Here is a 20,312-nt window from a genome sequence, read left to right as displayed (position 1 = left end):
GTACTTAAGCTGGTTGCAGCTGTGTGTCAGTGTTTTGATCCAGGCCCCTTCCATGGGGCTTTGGTGTAAGTAAGGGCTGCAGTTACTAGAGAAGTGTGATGGGGGGGAATTGAATGCAAATGGGCACCAGGGTGAGGGGAGACCTGAGTCCCACCCACCAGCTGCACCTCCTTGCCAATGTGAGGATGATAAGAAGCTGCTGGTTCCTTTAGCTCAGTATTGTCTAGCCAGGGGTGGGGAATCTTTTTGACCAAACCCTGTGGGCAAACCTGTCAAAGTTGACCAGCAGGAGCAAAGGGAGATAGCGGTCAAATGTGATCGAATCCCCTGCACGTTAGCTGATGAGCTAGAGTTCAGTCCCGCTTTCTGCAGGAAATCTAGCTGAGTCTTTACCTGCCTCACACCTGACATTGCATATGGTGTCAGGTGTGGGCAAATGGGCATGGTTTGGGGAAAATGGCCTGGTAGGACAGATTTCGCCCATGAGCCAGAGGTTCCCCACCCCTGGTCTGAACTGATGGACAGTGACTTTCCAGGACTTTAGACAGGGCATCCCTGGAGACACGAGGATTTGAACTAGGGACCTTCATGCATGCAGAGCAGATGTTCTTTCACTGAGCTACAGTACTTCACCTGTGAAGCACTCCCAGTGGCAACCTATAAGGCAGCATTCCCAATTGTATTATCTTGCCTTTCCTCCAGGGTGCTCAGAATAGTGTGCATAAGAGTTGAATCCTCCTTTTTGTTCTCTACTATTTGGGAGTAAGACTTTGGGATAGTGACTGAGATCAGGTATATTCCGTGTGCTTCATGGACCCAGTGGGCATTTGACCCTAGCAGCTCTCCCTGGGAGCCGCGCTGAGACTTGTGATAAATGTGATGTACAAGAACTCATTGGCTTATCTTCTGCAAGGTGAGGGCATGCACGCATGATCTTCCCTGGTAATATGTAACTGGCAAGTATGTGGGTTTTGTTTTGCTTTTTCTGTATGTTGTGAAGTTCCTTCTGCCCTCAACCACCACAATCTCTTCCCACAGAAGGACTTGAGGAACGTGTCAAGCAGAAGGACCTGGGTGATGGGGTGTATGGTTTTGAGTACTACCCCACAGTTCCTGGCAACTACACAGTCACAATCACTTGGGGTGGGCAGCACATCCCCCGCAGGTAAGAAGCGGGAAGGGGGGGGGAGAACTATTTCCATCTGAAAGAGAGGAGGGAGGGGATGCTTGCTGAGACTCAGGGAGATACTATGAGTTATAAGGGTGCCTTGAATCTCTTCCTTGCCTTGATCCTTCTAGCATTCAACTTGATGGTCTCAGCTGTAGAGTTTTCATTTCATTTATATTTGAATAATAATTTAGATACTACTGTACTTTTCAGTCCTAAATAGAGGTCCCCCAACACCTTATTTCTGAGGCCTTTTAGTATGTGCCCCCCTCCCCAATGGAGGTCTGGAGGGCGACAGCTTGAGAACGGCCCTTTTCGGTGGTGGCTCCCTGCTTGTGGAATCCTCTCCCCAGAGAGGCATTCCTGGTTACCCTCTTTATCAGTTTATGGCAAGAGGCAAAAACTTTTATTTTCTCCCATTTGTTGCATCTTCCTTGCTCATCTTCTAGACCTGTCTTTTTATATCTTATTGGTGTTTTGGTTTTTTATACTTGATTGAAATCTTTGTTTTACAATTCACTTTGGGCCAGTTTCCATGAAAAAAGCAACTAACATGCTGTGAACCACCCTGGGAGCTTTGGATCAAGGGTGGTGTACAAATTTAATAAATGTAAGAAATAAGTAAAATAAACAGACCGCACAACTAAAATCCTAGGTAAAATACACTTAAAAACAGAGCAGATTGGGGCTTTGATTCCAATTAACCAACAGGAGAGCCGGCATGGCTTCCAGAGGGGGTGGAGATCTAGCGTTGGTGCAGTATGTCTCCTCTTCTGGGGGAATGAGTGTTCTCTTTCAGCCTGCAGACTTACAGATGTTCCCGTGTTTTGCACAATTCCCTGAGGGGTGAGAGGGGCAAACACAATCTGCTACTCAAGAGATTTATAAGTAGGCAAATAGACTAGGTAGGACTTAATCGGAGACCTGTGTTTTTTTGGGGATGGGTGGCTGTCCAATCACAGCAATAGTGCACAGGGCCTGACTAAGGCATTTGCTGCTTAAGTGGAGCAATTGATGACTCCGCCTCCAAGCCTAAGTGCTCAATCAGCCAAGCTGTTTTGGCACCTGAGGCAGAAAATCCCACAAGGGCCACTCCTTCTTTCCCTGGCAGTGTACAACATAGCTGTAATAAATTAACCATTTGCAGTCCTTTTGCGACACACAAAACCAGCTGGCCCCTCAGTCTACCAAATGATAGGGCTGGCCTCCTGCAGCTTTCTTGTTCTGTAGTCTGATACCTCCTCATGTAATGACTTGCAAGTGTGCTTGCCGCACTGCTGGAGCAAACTGGAGCAGGCAAGTTTCATTAGCAAATCGGCCTGTTAAAATAATCCATTTTATCTTAAGCCTGAGATTGAACATTAATGTTTTTTATTCCCTCCCTCCGCCTTTTTTTTTTTTTTAAGCCCATTTGAGGTAAAAGTGGGAACGGAATGTACAAACCAGAAGGTGCGGGCCTGGGGGCCAGGCCTGGAAGGAGGCGTGGTCGGCAAGTCTGCTGATTTCGTGGTGGAAGCCATTGGTGATGACGTTGGCACGCTAGGTAACCGGCAAAGTTGGGAGAGGACCAGTGGCTTGGCGTTTATGGCATTGGTGTTTACGCAATGTGTAACTGACTTGGGGAATTCATTGTCACAGTGTGGTGGCCTCCTAGCTTAGATGGCTCCAAAGCTCAAACAGATTTCTGAAGGACGCACTTCTCAGTCAGCATTGGCCTTGACGCTAAATGGAGCCTCCAGGTCCCTGGATGGTATGACTTGGTTTTCAGGGAAAAGGGAGAGTCAGGGAACCAGTAACATCCTTACCTGGGATCTCTTTGCCTGAGGAAGCCCACCTGCCCCTTCAGCTGCAGTCACCTTGGGCAGCTTAAGGCCTTTGCTCCTAGGTGGAGCTTTGTTTAGCCACCTTTTTTACTTTTACCTTGTGTGTATTCAAAAATTGTTTAAATGACTTTCATTTGGTTCTAAGCAGCCTTCAGAACCTGTGTAGAATTAGTAGTCAGCCTTAGACACCGATAGGCTATCAGTGTTTAAGCTAAATACAAGCAGCTGAAGTCTTCAGGATAACGTAACTGTTGTCTAGTGGCCGCGATAGGCATTTCCGAGTGTCGGTTTAACTGTGAGCTAATGCCTGGTTCTCCATGTGCTCCTGGCAGGCTTCTCTGTGGAGGGTCCCTCGCAGGCCAAGATTGAGTGTGATGACAAGGGCGATGGCTCCTGCAACGTGCGCTATTGGCCTCAGGAGCCAGGCGAATATGCAGTCCATGTGCTCTGCAACAACGAAGACATCAAGCTCAGCCCCTTCATGGCGGAAATCAAAGCTGCTCCCAAGGACTTCTACCCAGAGAAGGTAAGTGTCTGCATGAAGGAGACTCCTTTTGGGATGGTGCATCCTGGCACTCTTGTGTGTCTATGTATAGGGCTGTGAGGGAAGCAGAACTGAGAACCAGTAACTGGCCCATGTTGGTGGCTTGAGAGCTTGTCACGACCACGTCTGTAGGGGTGTCTTGCCAACTGCTCTTCCTGGTGTGAGCATACGCATTATTGGAAAGCTGATCTTGGCTGTAAAGGTTCTAGGCCTTATGACTGTGAAAGAGCTTGGGGTAGTTGGAGGTCACAGTTAAGGGAAGGGTTGAGTGGTGCTTCTGGTTGAGGAGTGGCAATGGTAGAAAAAGGTCTTCAAGTACATTGTCCCTTTTGGCAATCCAAGCTTTTATTTTGATTTGCTGTCAGTCAGTGGGGTTCTGCTGTCCTTCTCCCCACCACCAAGTGCTCATGATGGGGATTGTGCAAGATTAGCTCGAGCTACATGGGAGTAGCATCCCCCCCAAAATTTCCAGCATGGAGTTGTGTGCTTGGCACAGCTCTCACAACCTCAAGTGTTGTGTCCATGCTCCAGCCATTCCTGCTGAGTGAAGGGACCCCCACCCACTGTTTTTTAGCCGTAAACCTTATGATGACCAGTGCAGTGTGTTCTAACTGTGCAGAAGTTGCTTTGGAGTTCACACCTCTCTTCCAACCCCTCTCCAGGTCAAAGCCCATGGTCCAGGCTTGGAGAAAACGGGCGTTGCGGTCAACAAGCCAGCTGAGTTCACGGTAGATGCCAAGAGTGGTGGAAAGGCTCCCCTCAAGGTACAAGTACAGGTGAGACTTGGCGCTTGTGCTATGGAGGGGGCATAGCTTTATCTCGTGCTGTTGCTATGCAGAATGGGAGAAGAGGCTTCCAGGATGCTGATCTTACCACAGAGGACTACTAGGGAAGTGTGCCAGATGCTAAGCTGCTCCTGTTTTTGTTTCTCCGTTGCAGGACTCTGAAGGATCCCCTGTGGATGTCTCTGTGAAGGACAATGGCAATGGCACCTACAGCTGCTCCTACCTGCCCAAGAAGCCCGTAAAGCACACAGCAATGGTGTCGTGGGGCGGAGTCAACATCCCCAACAGTCCCTACAGGGTTGGTGTTCTCCGTATTCCACCCCACCCCCAAATCACACTCTGAAAGCAAAGGACGGATGGATAGCTTAGTTGGTTAGAGCGTGGTGCTGATAACACTAAGGTTGCATATTCCTGCATTGCAGGGGGTTGGACTAGATAACCCTCAGGGACCCTTCCAACTTTGTGCTTCTTTGTGTCTTTCCCTTACCAAGTAGCTAAATAAACTTATTTCCCCTTGCAAGCAGATAGCTAGGTCAGGTGTAGACTATAGCTGTCTGTGTGCAGGGTCTTACTGGGCTGGTGTGCTTGTTGTGTAGATTTTTTAATTACTAATCACGTGTTACATCACATTGTTTTTCCGTCTCTCACTCTAGGTCAACGTTGGTGCTGGCAGCCACCCCAACAAAGTGAAAGTGTATGGTCCTGGTGTGGCAAAGACTGGCCTGAAGGCTCACGAGCCAACCTACTTCACAGTGGACTGTGCAGAAGCCGGGCAGGGTGAGTCCAGAAGGGCTTCTGTCACCTGGAGTCCAGGCCAAGAAGCCCCAGGGCAGGACTGGTCATGCTGGAAGCACAGCTCTGATAAGCTGGTTGTCTTCTGTTGATGCCCCCCCCCCAACAGAGCTGGAAGCTCAGAGGGTGCTTCGTTCTGGAGGGTAGACACTGTGTGCAGAACTGCAGGGGGCTTGCTCTGGCCCACTGCCCCAGAACGGAGTCCATAAACAGTGGGCTCGCAACTTACACTCACATTACATACACAATCGCAACCTATGCGGGTGGGTGAGAAAATAAATAAACGGAGAGCAGGGCAAACTTGCCAGTCCCCCAGTCTCTTTGTTTGTTTATTTCCTCCCCCCGCCACTCAGCTGGTTTTTCTTGCTTACTGGGATCAGGGCAGGTCGCAGGAGGGTCCTGGGATGCTCCCTTCCCAGAGCCCAGGATGCAGCCCTCTGTCTTGTTGAGGTGGTGGTTTCCTGACTTTGCACTACTTTTCTTTGTGTGCGGACAACTTCAACTGGAACCGAGCCCTTGGGCCAACTCTAATGAGCTTCACCAGGTCCTTGTCCCTGGCCTTACTACAGCCTCTACCTTTTAAAATAGCAAAACAAGAGTCTCTGTAACAAATTCTTTCAGTTGAAACCCATTCACTTTCATCCTTTGAGGCCACAAAAGCTTATGCCATAATAAATTTGTCTGTCTGTCTAAAGACTGTCACAAGACTTCATTGTACTGTATTTGTTCCCAGCAAGCTGGCACAGCTACCCTTCTGTGTATATTTTTACCTTTTTTGAGACTCCTCTAAAATATATCCCAGTGGCTTTAGCCCCCAATGGCTAAGTGGAGTGTCCATGTTGGAAGCACTGCCCTTCTGGCCCCATAAGCAGCTTGTGTCATTGTACATGTTGCCTACTATTGGGGAGAGAGGATGCTGCACTTTGCATCAGAGTTTGTCTGCCGCGTTGTCTTCTTCATATTCTGTTGGAGTGGCTGGAGCAACCCAGGCAGATGGGTGGGCTTACAAGTAATTACAAGTGGTGGGGATTGTCAGTTAAGTGGGAGTAGAGAAGAAACCTTTTCTTGCATAAAACGACACAGAATATTTTTCATTGAAGGGGTTGCCCTTGGTCTCCCTCCCTCTTCTTCTGCTGACAGCTAAGGAAACAATAGACAAAGTTGTGCAATCTGTTCCTGCTCCCTCTGCAGAGATCAGCCGCTCCCTTCTTTATTGCCCAGTTCAGCAGATCCTTTTGTATCCTAATAGCTGTTGCGTGCTGCCTCATTTAATGTTTAGAAGCATTGACCCTTTAGAGTTCCTGTAATTGGGAGGGCTCTCCAGGGCTACGCATCCTACAGTGCAGGGTGAGGGAGAAGTAAGGAGAAAGGGAAGAGCCGTGCTTCTCCTGACCCCCAACACTCACTCACTCTTGTGCTTGGACCAGTGGCATAGTGTTGGTTGCCGGCACCTGGAGAGAGCGCTTGCCAGCCCACCCTCACCACCAGCGCCAACGCCGGAGCAAAGCAGGGCTGCCCTGAGACTCTTGCCTGCCTGCCTGCTTGCGCAGAGGGGATCCTGGCCAGGGGGGATCCTTGGCGAGTGGAGAGAAGCACTGAGGTCAAAAATTGTGTCCCTGGGGCCATGGCACCCCTGGCACACTACACCCCTGGCTTGGGCCACACCAAACCATGGCTTTAAGGTCTCCAAACATGCTTTAAGGCTTCCAGGATTCCAAACATCTGCTTTTGCTCCATGCTCGGCATTTCACCTTCTAGCTACAGTGGCCTGCAAAAGTGGAGCAACAGCTATCAACTGTGCCTTATCTGTTTCAATGCTAAATAATAGCTAAACTTCCTTCACTGTTGTCTTGCATTAGATCTGAGTCAGGCCACACTCTAATACTGTTTAAGTGTGTCCCTGAACAGTCATTGGCAATGAGATGAGCAGTCCTTTTTTGTTTTTATCATCATTCTCTTTCCCTCAAGGCCTCTTCCCTGTTAGTTGCTGACTGCTCCTCTGTCCAAGAGACACAACAAGGGCATTGTTGCATATGAAGCTAGAAGTGCCTTGAGTTATTTACCCACTCCATGGACATGTATGGCTTGCTGGGTTTTCTTTGCTGTCATTTTGACAGTTGTGGTTTTCCCAAAGGGTTCTTGGCATTATAGTTTGGGGAGGATGCCAAGAAACCTATAGCCCTCCCTTGCAGAAGTCACACCCCACACCCCAGCAAGCCTGGATGCTATAGGACAGGATGCTGGCCTCTGTTGCCAAACTGAAACCTGGTCATGAAGACTCTTCCTCTCTACTTCGGTGGACTCCTTAAACTACTTGGAATCACTTCCTACTGTGTTCAGTAGGGCTTACTTTCAGGTCAAGGTTTCATAGTACTGCTGCCTTAGGTCATGATCTCACACTGCATCTCCATCAGAGGCCAGGAATGATTATGATGATTCCCTTCTCTCCACTCCAGCTGCAAACCTTTGGAGCCAGTCAGTAGCTAGGTGTTACTTGAGTACCCACCTGTTGCCTTCAGTATTAGAGACCTGCTACACCAGGAATGCGGGTGGCGCTGTGGGTTCAACCACAGAGCCTAGGACTTGCCGATCAGAAGGTCGGCGGTTCGAATCCCCACAACGGGGTGAGCTCCCGTTGCTCAGTCCCTGCTCCTGCCAACCTAGCAGTTCGAAAGCACGTCAAAGTGCAAGTAGATGAATAGGTACCGCTCCGACGGGAAGGTAAACAGCATTTCCGTGCACTGCTCTGGTTTGCCGGAAGCAACTTAGTCATGCTGGCCACATGACCCGGAAGCTCCCTCGGCCAATAAAGCGAGATGAGTGCCGCAGCCCCAGAGTCGGCCACGACTGGACCTAATGGACAGGGGTCCCTTTACCTTTACACCAGGAACAGGGAACTCATGATCCTCCAGATCAGCAGGTCTCAACCTGTGGGTCCCCAGATGTTGTTGGACTACAACTCCCATCATCCCTGAGCTCTGACCTTGCTAACTAGGGGTGATGGGAGTTGTAGTTCAACAACATCTGGGGACCCACAGGTTGAGAAAGGCTGCTCCAAATGGTGGTGTTGGACTACAACTCCCATCTTCCCTGACCACTAGCTGTTTTGATTGGGGCTGATGGGAATGGAAGTTAAATGCCACCTGGAGGGCCACAGGTTCCGCATCTCTGTGCTGCACCTTTGGGAAGGCCACAATAAAGCAACTGGGTTCCAGTTAAAGCTGCTGTCTCACTCCCACTTCTTGCTTCTTAAAAGGTGACGTGAGCATCGGCATCAAGTGTGCACCAGGCGTTGTGGGCCCAGCAGAGGCAGACATAGACTTTGACATCATTCGGAATGACAATGACACCTTCACAGTCAAGTACACCCCCCGCGGTGCTGGCAGCTACACCATTATGGTGCTTTTTGCTGACCAGGTAAGAGCTCCTCTTACTGCAGAAGGGTGGGGGTGGGGAGGAGGCAACAAGGGTGTAGAAAGCAGTGTTTTCACTTGCTTCATGTTCATCTGCAGGCCACCCCCACCAGCCCCATCAGAATCAAAGTGGATCCCTCACATGATGCCAGCAAAGTCAAGGCCGAGGGACCTGGACTCAACAGGAGTGGTGAGCTGGGGGACGCTCTGTAAATGGGGGTGAATTGGGGCTGAACTGTATGGCTGGGTATCAGGATCCTTGGAGCCTAAGCTTAGAGCAAGGATGACTAAAATTCCCCCCAAAGGTACCTGTTTCTCTTAAAATTTGTGCAGGAGCTTTGAAGCTCCAACTCTTTAGACCCACTGATTCCCATACTTAGAAGTATGCATGACTCTGGATCCAGGACCGTGCTTGTGTTATGGACTGCCAAATAGTGGGGGCATGATTTATCAATCTTTGGTGGGATAGTCCTCAGTACTCCTTGAGGAGCATTTCTACCCCTCCCTCCCACACTGATAGGATCCTGCGAGTAACCAGGGATTATTGGGAATACTCCCAGGAGGTCACATGGTGGGGAAGGGGCTGTGGTTGGGTTACAGGCCTTCCTTCCTCTGCTGTCCAAAGTTTCTCCCAAGTTTATGAGGAGAGGGCATCTAAGGGCATTCTCTCTCCAGTGTTGTCCCATCTCTTAGGCAGAAATCCTCAACCACCCCTTTGGAAGTCAAGAGTGGATGGTGTGAGGAAGGAAATGGGAATACTGAGCCTCTAGTATGGACAGCTGAAGGCAGCTGACAAAAGCATTTTATTGACTGTCCCAATTTGCAAAATGGGTAGAACTCAAACCTAGGCAAGAGGTGGCTTTGGGCGAATGGTTTGTGTCCTAAACTGGATGATTGGGGTGGGGGGATTCCAGTAAGCTTTGTACTAAGGAGCTTGTTAGAAAAGTTGTTTAACTTTCACCTCCCTTCACTACAGGTGTGGAGATAGGCAAACCAACCTACTTCACAGTCAACACAAAGGCAGCTGGCAAGGCTAAGCTGGATGTCCAGTTCACTGGCCCGGCCAAAGGAGAGGCTGTTAGAGACTCTGAAATAATTGACCACCATGACAACACTTATACTGTCAAATACACCCCTGTGCAGCAGGTGAGTGATGGGGAGGAGACATGGGATCTTAAGGGCTCTCTTATCCCTGAGGCAAGATTTCTTGGTCAGTAGCAGACTTCATCCCAGAATACGCAAAGCCGGCTAGGATCTGGCGTCTTCAAACTCTAATAAGAGCAAGGAAAGAGGAACCTGGAGTGGCAGCTTTAGGCAAATAGGATGGTTTGTGGCTTGCATGTAGGGTTGGTGTTCTAGCCTAGCCTTGTCCTGGATGTGCTGTATGCAAGGTCTCCCCCCCCCCCCCCGCCTGCGGAGGAGCCCTTGCTAAGTGTCGGGAGGTGTTGCTGTCCAGATACAGGCTTACAGTCTCAATTAAAGTAGGCTTTAGAATCTACTCAGGTTACAAACTAGATTTGGCTGTGGCTTGGAGCTGGCAGGATGAGGGCGGGAGAAGGCTGTCTCTTTATCACTCAAAAATGGTGTCTTTAAGTGATGACAGTCATGGTTCTTGACTTTCAGGGTAACATTGGAGTGAATGTTACATATGGAGGAGACCACATCCCCAAAAGCCCTTTCAGTGTGGGAGTTGCACCCACCCTGGACCTCGGCAAGATCAAGATCTCTGGACTTGGCGACAGTATGTATCCCAGTGACTTAAATGCTGGACACAGCAGTGCCTGTATCTGCTTTTTGCTAAACCTGGGAAAGGGTGATGAGCTACATACCGTGTTGACCTCTAACCACTCTGCATCTAGCATTTATGACATCATTAAGGCATACTTTTGGCCAGCATGAGGGCTAGAAACCTGCTTCTAAAACAGGCATATGGATCTCCAGATTTTTGCAGCAGTAACAGGACAGGCTCTTTGTGAAGTCATCCTGGCTCTGGTTGCATCACTGCATGCTTCTATTATTTCATCTTTTCAAAATTTCAAGCTGCGGTCTTTCTTGGCTGGTATACCCAAAGAAAATGTCTTTAAAATGTAAAAGTCTTTGCTCATTAGAGTAAGTCTAATTTTATAAAAGCAGGACAAGAGTCAAATTTGGGAATAAGGTAAGATAGCTCCAGTAAAGGTATTGTGTTCCTACAAGTTATAATTTGATCTAAACCCACCCTTACATTAGTTACCTTGTCTCTGCCCCCCTCCTTTCAAATGAAGATTGAGTTGAACTAGTTCAGTCTTCCCCCAACTTGGTGTTTTCTAGATGTTTTCAACTACAATGTGCTTGGGGCGAACCATGTTGTAGTCTAAAACATCTGGAGGATACCAGATGTGGGGGAGGGTGATGCCTGAACTGTACAGCTGCTGTTTACACAACCCTTGTTGGGTTTCTTTAAAAAAAAAAAATTCTTAAAAGGTAACCACCTAATAAAAAAATGATCTATCACACACTTAAAGGTCTACTTTGCTTCTCTGCAGTCATTGGCTTGTCTGAAGTAGATTGGCCATGTCAAGTTAATCCCTGAGGATTACAATACAGCCAGTGTTTGCAGCTGGCTGGTAAAGCCTTCTGGGATCAGGCCAAGAGCCCATCTGTTCCTGCATCCCTTGGGAGGTTTTGGCCCCTGCAAAGCAGATTCAGGCAGCTCAGAAGAAATGCCCACATTGAGAAGTCTTGCATTAATAGGGTTTTGCAGGCCTGCAATTTTGCAGAGCAAATGTAGAATAGTTTTGCTCTGTTGCTTGCTGTCTTGGGTTTATGAGTTCCAGGAGGCATTGTCCTTCAAGCAGACTCACTTTTGCAAATGTACTTTTACAGCCATAAAAACTAGAGTAGGACCTTTCCTGAGTCCTGGGGCCAAATCACATTGCACTTAAAACACAGAGTTCTGCCCAAAATGGCGGCAGCAGCACATCTAGCACTCCTGGTTCCCATCCACATCCTCTCCCCCAGCAGCAACCCACCCATTAGAACTTGCCCTGGGGTTTCAGTCAGCTACATTTTTGCCAACCCAGCTCCCGTCATCCTCTTCACCAGCCTGTGATGTGAAGCAGCGACATCATAATTTTATTTGTATGCTTCCCTCCTACAAAAAAATCAAAGCAGCTTTTGCAGCCTAGGAAACGGGAATGCATCTCAATCGGTTGTCACAATAACAATTTCACGGCAAAAGAAAATCACAATGGCAAATATAATAACGTACAAAACCCATAATTACAGTGCTATAAATATAACAAGATTACATTAACACCACACCTCCTGGCAATAGCAGAAATAACAAGGGGAGCTGGGCGGTTTCCCCTTGGTTCTAGCAAATGCACCTCCCGTGGTGTTGCCTATTGTGGCAGGACTAGCAAGCCTGCTGCATGTTAAGGGTGAAGCTCAACGCAATGGCCTTTTGGCAGCTGTGCGAGTCTGCAGAATGATTCTAAGCTATTGCAGCAGCATTCTCCTCCTGCCCATCTCCACCCTCCCCCTTGACACATTGCAGTTTCTGCGCTATGCATGTGTGTACATTCCTCCCCATACCATGTGGCAGAGCCTCCACACAATAAAAATCCCTGTCAACCCATCTGTGCTCCCAACATCAGCAAGCTTTAAACTGGTCTTGTGGAGTCTTGCCCTGACAAGATTGGGGGCATTTTGTCACACAGGCAATCATCTACTACAACCCCCCCCCCCCGGAAGGGTTTTGGGGTTCCATGGAGGTCAAACCATGATGGGAAAATTCCCCATTTTTAGATGCCTCCCAAGTGGCAGCTGGATTAAAAATCTTTGCTTCCTGGAGACCTGCCAGGGCCAAATGATTGGAAGCACTCCAAGGTCTTTGTTTTTTCAGAAAACATTAGTCATGCCAGTATTTCTCCCTCCCTGCAACTTAACCCCAGCCACAAAGTATTGTCACCTTCTCTAGGCCTTAGGAAGTGGTGCCATAAATCTGAGAAACCGCTGTCTAGGAATCCAGTGGATGGTTCTGTCTTTGCAATTCTTAAGCCGCTCTCTATAGGGCAGGCAAAGCAGTGGATTTGGGGGTAGGAATACTCGGCCCGGAAGAGGAGGATCTCTCCCCTCCTTTTTTAATTCAAAGGGCCAAATACACTTAAGTTCTGACACAGACATGCACATGTATGTATACCCCGACTCTACCCCCCGCACATTGTTTTTTGCAGAAGTGGAAGTGGGCAAGGACCAGGAGTTCACCGTCAAGTCCAAGGGTGCTGGTGGCCAAGGCAAGGTGGCTGCCAAGATCACAGGCCCCTCCAGCAAGCCTGTGCCCTGCAAGGTGGAGCCAGGCCTCAGCTCCGACAACAGCGTGGTGAAGTTCATCCCCCGGGAAGAGGGGCCTTATGAAGTAGACGTGACCTATGATGGTGTGCCAGTCCCAGGCAGCCCCTTCCCTGTGGAGGCTGTACCCCCCACCAACCCATCCAAGGTAGGAGCTACACACACACACACACACACACACACACACACACACAGACACCCCATTAACGTGGGAGAGGGATTGGGCCTTGTTGGCTGATTCATAGTCTCTGTGCGGAGGTGCAGAACAGCTGTCTGCTCACCACCTCCTGTGTTCTAGAACTCTGGGCGGTTTCTTGCAGCATGTATGTGGTGGTGGTCTCATGGGGCATGCACACAGTGCCCTGTTTTTGAAGTGCCTTTCCTCACCGAATTTGTTTTGTCCTAAATCTTGACTTTTCTTTCTTCCTGTCTCAAACCTTCCATTCTTGTAACTTCACAGTACAATAACATTCTGACCTGGCTAGTGAGCTCTAGCCATTTCATGTACTTAAACCAAGCCAAGTGGGCCTGGTTAGGGGGCATACGGAGGCCCTGTGGGCAGGAAACCACTATTATGCAGACAGCAAGCCCTTAAAAGTCTAGATTAATCTGACGGTGTGGATGTTGGTTCTTCCAGTGGGTGGGGGGCTTAAATATTTTTGTGTGTGCACGTGCCTAATAAAGAGTATGTGTGACCATAGTAGGAGAGACGCATCCTCTCCCTGGGCAAATTAGTGCTTGAGTTTCCAAAAAAAACCCCAAAACCTGAATGCCCTTAATTCTTCTTTCCTGAAAAGGAGGGCTTGTCTAGTAGTGCAGACTTGAGTCGAGGTGGGGGCTGTACTGACGAATTTCTGGGTGGGGGAGCATGCTGTTCTCCTCCATATGTTGTAAGACTCCAAGTCCTATCATCCCTGACCATTGGCCATGCTGGCTGCTGGGACTGCTAGGAGCTGGGAGTGAAATGGCACCTGGAAGAGGGGCCCCGGTCCTCCCTGGGCTAGAGCCTTCTCATCGCTGTGTTAATTTGTCTCTGGATGGTTGCCGCTGTAGATGGAGATCTGCACACATCTCCATGAACTCAGTCACTCAGAGCCCTGCATAGATCTGAAGGGGCAAGTTGACCATTTATAAAGCATTTATCTTCATCTGGGTGCAGCAAAAAGTCACCTTTTGAAGGTGGGAGGGTTTGCCTTGATAAATCCTTTTTATTTAAAGGTCTTGTTTGATGGGACAAAGTGACCATGAAGCATTCTTCTTCTGTCTTCTCTTTCCTTGTTCCCCCTGCCCTTGGCCTGTCCCAGGTGAAGGCCTATGGACCAGGCCTGAAGGGTGGCTTGGCTGGCGCTCCTGCCCCCTTTACCATAGATACCAAAGGGGCTGGCAATGGAGGCCTTGGCCTGACTGTGGAGGGCCCTTGTGAGGCCAAGATCGAGTGCCTGGACAATGGAGATGGCACCTGCTCCGTCTCTTACCTGCCCACGGAGCCTGGCGAATACAACATCAACATCCTCTTTGCTGACACCCATGTGCCGGGCTCTCCCTTCAAAGCCCAGGTGTTGCCTGGCTTTGATCCGTCCAAAGTGAAGTGTTCTGGGCCAGGGCTGGAGCACGCCACAGTGGGGCAGGCGGGAGAGTTCAGCGTGGACTGCTCCAGCGCTGGCAGCGCAGAGCTCACCATTGAGATCATTTCGGAAAGCGGCACACAGGCTGAGGTCCACGTGCGGGATAACGGCGATGGCACCTACACCATCACTTACATCCCTCTCTGCCCGGGTGTCTACACCATCACAATCAAATACGGTGGGCAGCCTGTGCCAAACTTCCCCAGCAAGCTCAACGTGGAACCAGCTGTGGACACGTCTGGAGTTAAAGTCTATGGGCCCGGAGTGGAAGGCAAAGGTGAGGCTGGCTGGGCCCTCTCCTCGGAAGAGACAGAAGGAGTTGAAAGTCAAACCTGTTATATACTGGTGACAATTGGGCACAGTATGCTGGTAAACCATTTTGTCCTGAGCCTGGGGCTTCATAATAAGGGGCTTGAAGGTGTAGGCTAGGGAGGAGAGTAATGGGGGGTGAAGACCCTTCAGCTCAAGCTTGGCTGTGATAGATGGCCTCCATCTTGCCCTGAGCATGTCTTATTTGGCCTGGGGATACTTCAGGCGATGGGTGCAAACACCTTGGGGCTTTGGCTCAGACCCACATTCCAAATTACTTTCCCAGGTGATGCTGGATACAGTGTAGGGCCTCGGGTCATTCATGAAACAGGATGCAAAATGAGACTGGGTTGGGAGAGTCCTGTTGTGCAGCCTCCTTCCGTATTCCGTGACTTCTGACCCTGCTTGTGCTCACCAGGTGTGTTCCGTGAAGCCACCACAGAGTTCAGCGTAGATGCACGAGCCCTGACTAAGGCTGGAGGCCCTCATGTCAAGACGAGAGTGTCCAATCCCTCAGGAAACCTGACCGAGAGCTATGTGCGTGATAATGGGGATGGGACCTACAATGTGGAGTACACTCCATATGAAGATGGTGAGAGAGCTGTGTAGCGGCAGGGAGGGGTGTTCATGATGTGGGGAGCCCCCTTGGTACTGATGGTGCAGACCCTAATGGAGGGCTGTGGATTTCCAAGATCCTCTTCAACGCTTGCCTCACAGACTGCCCTTTTTGCTTTGAAAATGTGCCCAGTTTCATGGCCAATTAAAGCTGTTGTTCAGTCTTCAGTGTTGGCCACCTGAGACCTCTGGCCCTACTATTGGGCAAGATGAGGTGACCTCTTTTTTGGAAACTGTGGAGAGTGAAAATGTGTGTGTAGCATGCACACATGCTCTTTAATCATGACTGTTAAGCATGTGCTCCATCAAACCTTTTTGCCTCATATATCAAAATGTCTTGGGCTGCTTGAGCCCAGGCATTAAGGGAATAGTGCCAGAGGAGTGAGCTTGGCTGCCACCAGTCTGCACACACCTGAGGCCACAGGAGGGCTTCCGCGATGCATAGGCTTTGAAGTTTGAGGCATAGCACCCAAGAGCTCCAGCTTTCCCCCTTCTTCTTCTTCAGGTGTCCACTCTATTGATGTGACTTACAACGGCAGCCCCGTGCCGAGCAGCCCCTTCCGGGTGCCAGTAACAGAAGGATGTGACCCCACAAGGGTTCGAGTGCATGGTCCTGGCATCCAAAGTGGGACCACCAACAAGCCCAACAAATTCACGGTGGAGACCAGGTAAAACTGGAGAGAGACCAAGGAGGATTGTTGTGCAAAGGGGCCTGAGAAAGGCATCGCCTCCTGGTTTGGGCAGCCGACCTTGCCTGCTTCCTTGGGAGGTGCAGCCCAGCTCTCAAAAGAAGCTGTGCTAATCTGGAATGGGCAGGAAGGAGGTCATCTGCTATCCTCTAATGGATCACCTTGGTGACTGCTAGGAATCTTGCAGGAATGCTGGGCTTTAATATGCAATAGCATAAAGTAAATTAAAAGTTTTGTGCGTTTTATAATATTGCAGGCGAAGCACCTTTAGTAAAGGTTTCATTCTTTTAGTGTTTTGAATCTTAGTTGCTTTTATGTGGTAAGTGACAAATGTAATAAATGTGAAAGGCATCTCTTTAATGAGATGAGATCCTGGCCAGCTTTTTGCGGCCACAGTAATGCAGCACTGAGCTAGTTAGAGAAGCAGCCTGGAAAATGAAGTCGGCTCCTAGCAGTAGCACTTGTAAAGGTGGGGAGAACATAAGAAAAAATGCTCTCTCCATTGGGATTCCTTTGCTTTGCATCGAATCTGCTTCCTTCATGGTCCTGAAAGATTGGTGAGAAAGTGTGTTAAAAGTATAAGCAGGAAAACATGGTTGGAAGGACAGATAAGACTAGGCAGGCTGTGGTCTGATCCAGCCACCCAGGCAAAACAAGATAGCATACTTAAGCTACAACTAATCCTTAAGGCAACCAAAATGGTTTCTTGCTCTGTGAATTTTAAATTTTAAAATGCATTGGCCTGTGGGGATTTTAGCTTTTTAAGAGTTCACACAAGATTCATTGGCCCACCCCAGAACTGTTCTTAATGGAAGCACTTCCACTGCCACTGCGCTTCTAAGTTGCTTGAACAGGAGCTTCCTAGTTCACTTCCTCAATCTTCTTTGCCTGAGGCAATGAGTCTGTGGCGACTCCCAACTATCACAGGCTTTGATTTGTTGATCAATTGGGGCCTTTTAGAGTCAAAACTGGTTTCTTCTACAGGGGTGCTGGTTCTGGTGGACTGGGCCTAGCTGTTGAAGGTCCCTCTGAAGCAAAGATGTCATGCACTGACAACAAAGATGGCAGCTGTTCGGTGGAATACATTCCCTATGAACCTGGCACCTACAACCTCAACGTCACTTATGGTGGCCACCAAGTGCCAGGTACCAATTGGGGCTGCGTTGTGTGTGTGGCAGTGGTAGGCAGGAAGTGGCATGGGCAACTGATTTATAGGTTGGTGATGGTGGTATCTTCTGTCGCTCTTGGCATACATGGCCCTAGAGAGGGAGAGGGAGCCTCTGGCCCATGGTCCTAATGAGGCCTGGCAGGAGTCCTAATTTGGCCCACAATCGTTTTCCCTGAGTCCTGCCCACCTGCCATCATATAGCATTTGGTGTGAGGCAGGTAAAGATCCTGCCTAAAGTGGGATTTGACTGAATTGCTGTTGGGGATTGCAATGTTTTGTGCCTTTGGCCAAGTGCTTTGATTTTGCACTGCCTGGGCAAAGGAAACACATTGCCAGCTGCCATGGTAACATCAGGTGATTGACACCTGGGTGGCCCTGCACACCTGCCAAAATGGCTGACAAGGTCTGGGTGACCTAGGGATCTGGTCCACTGACCGGAAAAGATTGCTCTTCCCTTGGCTCCACAATTCAATTGTTGCTCTTGATTTTTCACCACTTTGGTGTTTTCTTTTTTGCAGGCAGGGCACTGGTGGAAATTTAGGCTGCCTTTCTAGCCAAAAGAGAGGCATATAGTCCCATTAGGCTCTCCTGGTACCTAAATAATGAAAGCAAGATTTCAAACTGCCCCAGGTTCCTTGGCCTAAATATTCCGCAAAACAAGTTTATATCCATCTCTGTTTTGCGTTCTTGCTGCACTTCGTCAGCTCTCCTCTGAGCAATCTCCAGCAAAGCAGGAGTGCGCTGGGCCTGCAGGATGGTGTAATGCTTAGTGTGGGATCAAAGGCTGCGGACCGCAGGGCATAGGGGTGGGGGACCTGTGACTCCCCAACTCCCATCATTGCTGAGCATTGGTCATGCCGCCTGTGGCCCTTCCAGCTCTACAATTCTATGGTTTTATTATTGTATGCTTCGCTTGAGTCCCCTGGAAGATCAAAGAGACAGGCAATTGGATTGCAAATAGGACTTGCTGGTTAGGAAAGTTGGCCTCCTGAAACACAAGCATGGGTGGGACTCAAAAGCAAGAGACTTCTTTTAAAACTGCATTTGATGTAAGGAGTGTGTGCTTTACCTGAAACCCTGGAGTGGTTTCTGGGCTCAAATCCAACTTTTTTCATCCCCTTTTCTCTCTCTTCATAGGGAGCCCCTTCAAAGTGCCTGTGCATGATGTGATAGATTCATCTAAAGTTAAATGTTCAGGCCCTGGCCTGACTCCAGGTGTTGTCAGAGCCAATGTCCCCCAGTCCTTCACGGTTGACACCAGCAAGGCAGGTGTGGCACCCCTCCAGGTCAAAGTTCAGGGCCCTAAAGGTAAGCAAATCTCGGCTTGACTAGACCAGTAGTGCCTTCCTGGGGCTTGGCCCTTCTCTCACCTGTTGAACTCTTCCTGCAGGAGTGGTGGAGCCTGTAGATGTGGTGGACAATGCTGACGGGACTCAGACCGCGAGCTACGTGCCAAGCCGGGAAGGCCCATACAGCATTGCTGTGCACTATGGAGATGAGGAGGTGCCCCGCAGGTATGGGTTGTGGATTGGCCGCAGCTTCTAGCCCCTCTGAGCCAAGGCAGAGACTCTAACAGTGATGGCTGCTTTTTGATGTTTCCAAAGCTTCAGATGATTTCACCATTTACTAGAAATCCAGAGTGTTTGTAAACCCAGCACTTGAGAATCTGAGGCTTGGGGACTTACCTCTCAGGATAATGTTTTTAAAGTTTCATTGAACACGTTGGGCAAGTTGTTTGAGAGAGGGCCTCTGCAAATCTATTAAAGACTCCCATGTAATCAATGTAATCAATGTTGGAAGCATAACCTTATGCCACAGATCATTTTGTCTCTTGCTGTTGACTGGCAAATTGTGTTAGAGCAAAAACTGGCACAAGACTTGAAAGCTTTTCCTGGAACACTGAGCCCAGTGTACAATGTCTTACACTTACCAGTTGTTTCTGCTGAATGTGCTGTCCTGTCAATGGGAACTTCTCACGGGTAGAGGATTCCCTCAGGCTGCAGTGGCCTCAGATTGGTATATAATGCCTTTATTTTGTGTAAGAGAAAGATGAGAAAGATGAATGATCCTGTGGGGGAACACCTGTGCACCCTGGAATTGAGGGATGGGGGTGTGGCCATTTCTGTCAGTTGCCTAACATTAACAGAGGCACTTCTCTCCCTCCCTCTTTTATATGCTCACAGTCCATTCAAGGTTAAGGTTCTTCCCACACATGATGCCAGCAAGGTAAAGGCTAGTGGCCCAGGACTGAACACAACAGGTGTGCCAGCCAGTCTGCCTGTGGAGTTCACAATTGATGCCAAGGATGCTGGAGAGGGCTTGCTGGCCGTCCAGATCACCGTAAGTGGAACAATGTCCAAAGGGGAGATGAATGCAGGTTGGGGGTTGTTGTGAGAAGGCCTTCAGGGCAGAGGGGTCGGTTCCACGGTAGATACTTGGGGGAGAAATCAATGGGAGATGATGTGGAAAATATGGGACAAGTCTGAAGGTACACATAAGCTGCAGTCAGGTGGACTGTGAGCTCCTTCATTCAGTCACGTGGTGGCACTGCCTTGTGGCAACATCCTCACTGATTTCTATAAGCCCTATGGTCACATAGCCATACTTGCTGTCTTGTACAGGAGTGGGAGCTTTGATAACACTTCCAAATGGCAGAAAACGCTGCCTTGTTCATTTTCCAGAGCTTTCTGCCCTTGACTCAGGCTACCCTTCTCATCCTATACTTAGAAGGGCCACCAACTCTGCACTTGGTGAGAGTCTCTTGACTCCTGAGGATCCCACTGCAGCAAGACAGTAGATTTCAGTACTCATTTTGAACCAGAGGTCTATAGTGGTGGCAAGCCTTAAGCTGAGCTTGCATCTAAAGCACAACAAGGGTTTTGTGTAGGTCACTGACCAATTTCACAACTCCTCCTTGGTATCCCAGTTCATTCATGCCTTGCTCAGCCCCCCCCCCCTTTTAAACATAAAATGTCCTTTCAGTGCTTTCCTATGTAACAGCAAGAAATGCTCATGACGGCGGCTGTCCTTCTTGTGCCATACTGGGTTC

General features: G+C 49.2%; 1 protein-coding gene across 4 annotated transcripts in view; it reads left to right on the top strand.

The window, feature by feature from the left end:
• FLNA (filamin A) overlaps positions 1-20,312 on the top strand; it is a 68,714-nt gene that overhangs the window by 18,520 nt on the left and 29,882 nt on the right. For all 4 annotated transcript variants that reach the window (XM_080987414.1, XM_080987413.1, XM_080987416.1 and 1 more), the window contains exons 12-29: positions 1,039-1,165; positions 2,575-2,711; positions 3,324-3,517; positions 4,198-4,311; positions 4,475-4,618; positions 4,974-5,097; positions 8,369-8,529; positions 8,625-8,715; positions 9,502-9,671; positions 10,149-10,266; positions 12,743-13,005; positions 14,162-14,759; positions 15,210-15,383; positions 15,912-16,074; positions 17,080-17,240; positions 18,401-18,571; positions 18,654-18,777; positions 19,447-19,603. In XM_080987414.1, the coding sequence (XP_080843540.1) occupies positions 1,039-1,165; positions 2,575-2,711; positions 3,324-3,517; positions 4,198-4,311; positions 4,475-4,618; positions 4,974-5,097; positions 8,369-8,529; positions 8,625-8,715; positions 9,502-9,671; positions 10,149-10,266; positions 12,743-13,005; positions 14,162-14,759; positions 15,210-15,383; positions 15,912-16,074; positions 17,080-17,240; positions 18,401-18,571; positions 18,654-18,777; positions 19,447-19,603 (3,191 nt within the window). The remainder of the gene's footprint in view (positions 1-1,038; positions 1,166-2,574; positions 2,712-3,323; positions 3,518-4,197; positions 4,312-4,474; positions 4,619-4,973; positions 5,098-8,368; positions 8,530-8,624; positions 8,716-9,501; positions 9,672-10,148; positions 10,267-12,742; positions 13,006-14,161; positions 14,760-15,209; positions 15,384-15,911; positions 16,075-17,079; positions 17,241-18,400; positions 18,572-18,653; positions 18,778-19,446; positions 19,604-20,312) is intronic.

The sequence above is a fragment of the Podarcis pityusensis genome, assembly GCF_964106645.2.
Source record: "Podarcis pityusensis genome assembly, chromosome: 17".
NCBI lineage: Eukaryota > Metazoa > Chordata > Lepidosauria > Squamata > Lacertidae > Podarcis > Podarcis pityusensis.
The sequence above is the reverse complement of the archived record's forward strand: the minus strand, read 5'-3'. Positions and strand labels throughout refer to the sequence as shown.